Here is a 7,028-nt window from a genome sequence, read left to right on the forward strand (position 1 = left end):
ACTCTCCTTTGGAAGTGTCTTTGGGAATTGTACAATCCAGGTGTTATCCTTCTCTCTGAACAGAATTCTCAGAGCCAGAAAGAAAACGCCAGAAATCAGTTTCTGAAGCAACTGAGGACAAAAAAGATCAGGAGTCTGATGAGGAAGAGGAAGAAGAGGAAGAGGATGAGCCCCCTGGAGCCACCACAAGATCTACCACGAGATCAGAGGCTCAGAGGTGATGGGGGCAGCTAAGAGCTGCCAGACACTTTCACCAGCTTCTCCATCCAGAAAGAGTTCTTAGTTTTCTTTCATTTTATCCTCAGCAGAGGGCACATGTTCTCACCCTTCTGCCATTCTGCACCTTCTTGAAGAACCCATTTCCTTTTTTTCTTGGTCCTAGGGATTAAACCCAGAGTGCTTCCCTGCTGAGCCATATCCCTAGCCCTTTATATATATATATATTTATTTATTTATGGTTTTTTAAGAAGCTGGGGATATAGTCAATGGTAATGCCTCTCTGGGTTCAATCCCCAGTACCCCTCACCAAAAGTAATTCTTTAAAACTCATACTTAATTTATATAATCTGGATAAACCACCTGGATTATCACTGTTCTTCCCAATGTACTTAAGGAACTTGTAGTGGATTCTTTTCTCTTTGGCTTAGATTACCTGGCATTAGTTGATTGGTTCCAAGGCTATGGCGTCATCTTCATAATTTTAGATTATCAGGTGGGATGGGCTCTCAATGGTGCTCGAGTCCTAGGCCATCAGGGGCTGAACCACTGTTTGAGCAGTTCTGTGCTCTTGGTCTTCCTTTTCTTGCACATACTTCATGCAGGGGAAGTCACTCCCTTCTTAGCATTCTCTTCCTTGTGTTCAGTAGAAGCTGGTATTCTGGTAGCTTCTACTGTTCTAGTTCTTTGGGGGCCTTGTAGTATTTTCTCTTAAGTATTTAAGGGCAACTTCCAGGTCTTCTTGTTTTAAACCTCCTTATCCCTGTTTTCTCCTTTCCACTTGTAGTCTCTTCAAAGCAAATGTCCTACACCAAGTCGGTCTAGTGAATTCAGAAGAGGATTGTCCCATCTTGTGGATTCTGTTTTTCAGTATGCATACGAATTACTTGCCTCAGACTGAACCATATCCCCCCTAAACAAGTTCTTTTTCTTAGAGTTTTTATTGGTAATTCATCTTCCGTTATCTGATTTCTTTCTTATGCTGTTGACTTTTGGGGACCTGAACACTTAGCCCTCTCAATTGTGCTTTCATTAATCTAGGCCCCTTATTCTACTCCAGTTAGCTGTTTTGTTATCTCTATTTTATCAACCAATATATTTTCTATTTTTCACAGATTCGTCTTAAAATAAGTCATGACAAAATATCATGCACAGTAAAAGCCAGGATAGAGCCATGCAAGTAGTGTTGGTCCTGGGTGACATCAAGGTCTACTTAATAGCAATGGTCAGGAAAGCCAACAGTTTTTCTGCTTTTGATCCCCGTTTTGCCTCCCCACTCTCCTATGCACAAGGAGCCTCATCCTTTCTAGATAGTCCCAAGGATGGGAGTATTCAGTGCTGCCAGTGTTTCTATAATCTATTTCAGAAAGCATCATAGGGAGCCATCTACACGAGCAACCTCCAAACTTGGCAGCCCAGAAACAGTTTCTCCTAGAAATCACCAAAAATTAGCAAAAGAGAAGTTACCTACCAGCAAAATAGTGACCCTCCCCCATTAGGAAGGTGATTCCCTGCTTATGCTTCAAGTCATGTTTAAGCCCTGAGACTATTTTTGGTAGAGTAATGCTTTGTTCCAAATTTGCTTTAAGATTTTTGTCTTTCCCAATAACTGTCTTTGGGGATCCTTGGTTTCCAAGAAGAATAAGAACGGCTACAGAAGGTGTCTTCAGTGGCTTCCACCAGGCCACGCTACACAGGCTCATCCTTTACACTTGTAAGCCTTGTTGTGGATTCCCGTCTACCATCACCAAAGGCAAGGCGTGTTTTCTCCAAGTGGCCCCAGGTCTGGGTGCTTGGTTAAATCCGCACTGTGTGGTGGAGCATCATACATCTTGCTTAGCCAGAGCTTTGCAGAGGTTAAGAGGTGACAAAGCATCTTCTTTCAGACACAGCCACCTGCCAGCTGCACCTTCCACTGCAGCCCGGTTGATTTCCCAGCTTCACAGGTTGTGCCAAGTCCTATCTCTTTGCCCTAGCTTGTGCTTTGGCAGGTTTGTCCCCACTGCTGATAAGGTATGTCCCCCTAGTAAGCAGGTTCTTCCCCTTCTTCAAGTCCCTCGTCTGCAGAGTGCCCTCCCCACATGCTTCAGCCTGTTCTCTTCTCTCCTTCCTGTTGCACTTTCAGTCAGTACTGGGCAATTGCTGACATGGCATTGTTTTCCCCCTCGGGGCTGTTTCTTCCTTGAGATCTTACTTTGTGTGCTCTATAGCATTTAAGAACAAAAGATGGTTCAAATGTATTGCTATGTTTTGATATCTCTTGCCACAATTTGATCTTCATAGAATACTTGTAATACATGTTTATGCTCTTATCCCTGTGTCTTACAAAGGAAAGCAGATTTTCTCATTATTTCCTGGAAGATCTGGGTGCATACTTCTTGAAATTGAATTTGTAGAGGAATCACCTGGTGAAAATGCGGATTGCAATTCTCTAGGTCTTGGGTAGGCTAAGATTATCTGACTAACAGGTTCCCAGGTAACCAGTGCCACTGGTCACAGACCACAACTCTCCGTGGAAAGAAAGGGTGTGGGTGACCTACTGAGCTCCCACAGAAGGAAGATGCAGTCTGACTCACAGCTCTTCTCTGATCACATGTGATCATTGTCTTTCCTGGACACAGTTTGAAGTAGTTGTTAGCAAACACGACTTCTTATTCTCTATGCATGGGTAGGAAACATGCCAGAACCATATTGTCTGAGACAATATTAAAGTTTATAAGCAACTGTTTTTTATGCCAGTAAAGTTCCAGTTCTCCCTATTCTGCAGTTTTGGCTTTCCTAGTCTTTTCTTTCATTGACAGAAATGTGTTGCTTATTCCTTGTGTGGAGCATTGCACTAAGCACTGGAGTTAGAAAAATTAATAAATCTTAACATCCAACCTGGGTAAACATCTAATCTACTGGGAAAGATATATGTAAGACTTTGAATGCTTTTTTTTATAACTTTATTTTATTTATTTGCTTCTTAAGTGGTGCTGAGGATCGAACCCAGTGCCTCACTCATGCTAGGCAAGTGCTCTACCACTGAGCTATAGCCCCAGCCCCTTGAATGCTTTTTTGACTACAACCCACAGTAAAAATATATTTTGCAGTATATCTGGTGCTAACATTCCTGCTGTAGAAGCTGAGGCAACTTTGTATGAGTAAAACTAAATAGATTTAATATCAGTGGTATTTTCTAATATGTTCTACTAATGTGCTGCTTTACAATACTGACTGTAATGTGAAATTTTAATAAATACCACAGATAAATTATAATGGCAAATGCTCTATGAAGATAGAAAGTACCATGGGGTTTCTTAGGAAGGCACAGCTCGTTCTGTGATACAGAAGGCTTCCCAGAGGAGTGGCTTTTGAACTGGACCTTAGCCAAGGAATTTGATCAGATGGGAGGTAGAAGGTGATTTAAAAAAAAAAAAAAAAAAAATCATGTCAAAGCATGAAGATGTAAAGAAAACATTTGTTAATATTAGAGGGCTGATTATAAAAGATTTTGTGTACTGTACTCTGGTTAACTTTTCCTGAAAATTCAGAGAGCCAACAAGGATTTTATACATCTAAGGACAATAACATGATTAATTGGAGTCCTAACAGTTCTGATGGCAGACTAGAGGACATGCTGTGAGTGTCAGCATGTTCTTCCAAACATCCTGCTCTTCCTTTGCCAGCTGTTTCCGTAATGCTGTACTGTGAGACATGGTTTTGCACTAGGATAGATCCTGGGTTACAGTCCTGCTCTTCTTGGTAGTTGTTTCAATTTGGGACAGGGTGTGTATTGGTAGGAGTAGCAGTTGACTTCTTTGTTTCAGAGCTAGAAGTGAGGCCCAGAGAAGGAAGCCAGCCTGCCCAGGTCAGCACCTAGGGGTAGTAGAGCAGAAACCAGAGGCTTCCATTCTCCTCTAGTACTCTGGGTTAGTGTGTCCCATTATCTCAAGCTCTTTTTCTTATATAAACTCCACTGGGCTTTTCTCTTCTCTGCAGTCCAGTTAAAAACCCTTTTTTGAAGGTCTCCCAAATTATTTGAAGCAGCGCTTTTAACTCACTATTGCCTTGACTTTTATTTAATGCAGATCAAAGACACAGCTCTCCCCTTCTACTAAACGCAAGAGAGAAGTCAGTCCTCCTGGGGCCCGGACAAGAGGCCAGCAAAGAGTAGAAGAAGCTCCTGTGAAAAAGGCGAAGCGGTAACCTGACCCTCCCCTGGCAGTTTGAGGAGCACAGTGGAGAGGTGATGATCATCCTCATGGGCTGTAGGCTTTTTTTCCCCCAACCAAGAAAAGGATATGCATGTGCTGTAAGTTCCTAGGTGCAAGCTTTTTCTTGTTATGTTTTAAACAGCTTTATAAACTATTGTTCATAGAAGATATTATGTACATTTATTTCAGATAAAGGAAAGTAAGTTTACTTTGTATCTGAACTCAAAACAAAGGAGTTGTATATTTTAACATTCAAAATTGGGATTTCCCAATGTGACACATCACTAATGCAAACCCTTCCAGCCATCAGACACGAGGCTGCCTACTGGTGATCTGTGTATAGTATATGAACATGTAAAAATAGGTTGTATTTTACTCTATGTATGATGCTAATCAATGAACACTTTATTTATTTTACAGAGAAAACTTATCCGTGAACTTTACTATATCTGTTTATTTTATTTTATTATTTTTTTTTAATAAAAAAAGGGTTTTAAATGCTATGCAGTCATTAGTAGAAAATTTTTAGGACTCTGCCTGCCCTGTGACTGTGTGATCCTGACCTGGCAGGAAACACAGGCGCTCGCATGTATCCAAGTAAAGTAGCTGAGCTGAAGAAGGGTCTCCACTGCTTTTCTTTTCACAGTTGTGACTGTTTTTAAGAACCTAACTCGTTTTTAGATTATATTTGCATCCGTGACTTTACCACCAGCCCCGCTGACGCTGGAGATCCTGGGTCAGGTGAAGTGACATGCCCCCCCAACCCCTGCAGTGGGATCCTCTGGGTGTCCATTCCACTCTCCCGCTGCTCAAAGCTTCTACCAATATTCTTTCCCTGTCTTTTTCAGTGAAGAGAAATGCGTTGAATGTTAGATCACTCCTATCTATTCAGCTTCAGGATTTTATGTTTTATATACAATTATTTCAGGATAGAAACTGGTTTTATTGCCAGATTCTTTTTTAAACATGTTTTAACTCCCATATGAACAAACTGTCCAATTTAAGTTTTTCATAAACTTTTCTTAAGGTCAAATTTGTCTCTTGCAATGATGTGATGAGTTGCCAAATAATTGAGATTATTTTACAATGTTTTGTTCATATTCTTATTTTATAATTAAAATTTACATTCAGTATGTGTGGATTTTTCTTATTTTTTTGTTTTGTTTTTTGGCTTAATGTAAGGTGGATATTTCTGTCATTTTACATGGTTTCTTACTGAGATTTTATATATAAATTATAAAATGTTTCCCTAAAACTTGAGTGGTAAGAATTTTTCTTCCTGTGTCTGAATTTTTTTTCTTGTGCAAACCATTTCTTCTCTACAAGTAATTGGAATTTTCATATTCAAAGATGAGTCAGTAATGGCCGATAGAATTGAATTTTAGACCTAGAAGGAATCTTCAGACCAGAAACATGAGAGTTTCTCATTTTTATTTATATGGGAGAATTTTAACCAAATCTCAAAAATCTAGTGAATTGTCTTAAAGTCAGCCAAGGTTAGAAGTCTGCCTAGGTTCCAAGGCTCTCAGTCCTGTACAGTCTCACTGCTCACTTTTAGATTGCTTAGTAGAAATGCAGACCTGAAAATCTATTCTCAGTATGAAACTGTCCTCAGTTTAGAGATGCCTGTTGTGGGGCATGACCTTGTTGGGACTCAGTAGTTGGTTTTTGAGGAAAGGCTGCCTCATAATTAAATCAAAACTAAATAGAACTGCATGAAGAATTTCCAAGTGGGGAAGTCAGCTAGACCACTCAGCTTCCAGTGGTTCTGAACCTGAGTAGAGAGCAGGTCCCTCCTATATGGTCCTTGGGAATGTATGGGGGCAATTCTTGGTTGACATGATGATTTGATACTGCTAGAATTTAGAAAAAAAAAAAACAGGTCAGGAATGTGAAACCTCCTGCAGTTCATGGGACAAACCTAGAGTTCCCCCACTAACCCACTGAGAAACACCTCTCCACATTTGTCATTTTCCTGACATCACCACTGCCACTGCCTCACTGCTTCTCAGTGGGCACATTGGACCCTAGCCATCTGCTTTCCTCATGACAGAGCTGAGACAAAGCTGCCACAATCCAGTGAGACATACTGAAGGTAGAAGACCATCCCACAACCCAGGGCAAGGTGGCTAATTCCTCTTCACTTGGTAATCGACACAATCATCCTCCCATTCCCAGAGAAAGGCCACTTTCTCAGGTTTATACCACTGGAGTTAAATTCTAGAACCTACTAAGGCTCACTACATCCACCCCAATTCAGAATGACCAGCAGGTAACACTCCCCTTCTCCACCAGGTCTCACAGTGAGCTGATGGAAAAGCTGAGCCTGAGCTGTTTCTTGTCTCTAGCGCAGCCCAGAGGGTTTGTCCGCTACCCCTGGGAGGGAGGCATTGATCCTTCTACCTCCACAGCATGCTCACTGACCTAGGGCCATGGTCAGGTAGGTGCTTGCCCCCAGCACCTCTCCAACTTGTAAAACCTAACTGATGGGAGATAAGGGGAGATGATTCTAACAGGAAGAAATGCTGAAGGAGTTTACTTTCTTTTTTTTTTATTATTATTTTTTATAATTTATTATTCCTCCTAAGTTCAAGAATACCTTACATTTTTCTAAAA

The 7,028-nt window shown here is 41.0% G+C and overlaps 1 protein-coding gene across 1 annotated transcript in view; it reads left to right on the forward strand.

Annotated features, from left to right (window-relative positions):
- Positions 1 to 5,545, forward strand: part of Bod1l1 (biorientation of chromosomes in cell division 1 like 1) — a 52,702-nt gene extending 47,157 nt beyond the window's left edge. Inside the window, exons 25-26 of the mRNA XM_046423891.2 lie at positions 64 to 217; positions 4,287 to 5,545. Coding sequence (XP_046279847.1) covers positions 64 to 217; positions 4,287 to 4,404 — 272 coding nt within the window. The 3' untranslated portion in view covers positions 4,405 to 5,545. The remainder of the gene's footprint in view (positions 1 to 63; positions 218 to 4,286) is intronic.
- The last annotated feature ends 1,483 nt before the right edge of the window (positions 5,546 to 7,028 follow it).

The sequence above is a fragment of the Marmota monax genome, unplaced genomic scaffold (genome assembly GCF_021218885.2).
Source record: "Marmota monax isolate L192 unplaced genomic scaffold, Marmota_monax_Labrador192_F-V1.1 WCK01_AAM20220418_F8-fsc00009, whole genome shotgun sequence".
Lineage (NCBI taxonomy): Eukaryota > Metazoa > Chordata > Mammalia > Rodentia > Sciuridae > Marmota > Marmota monax.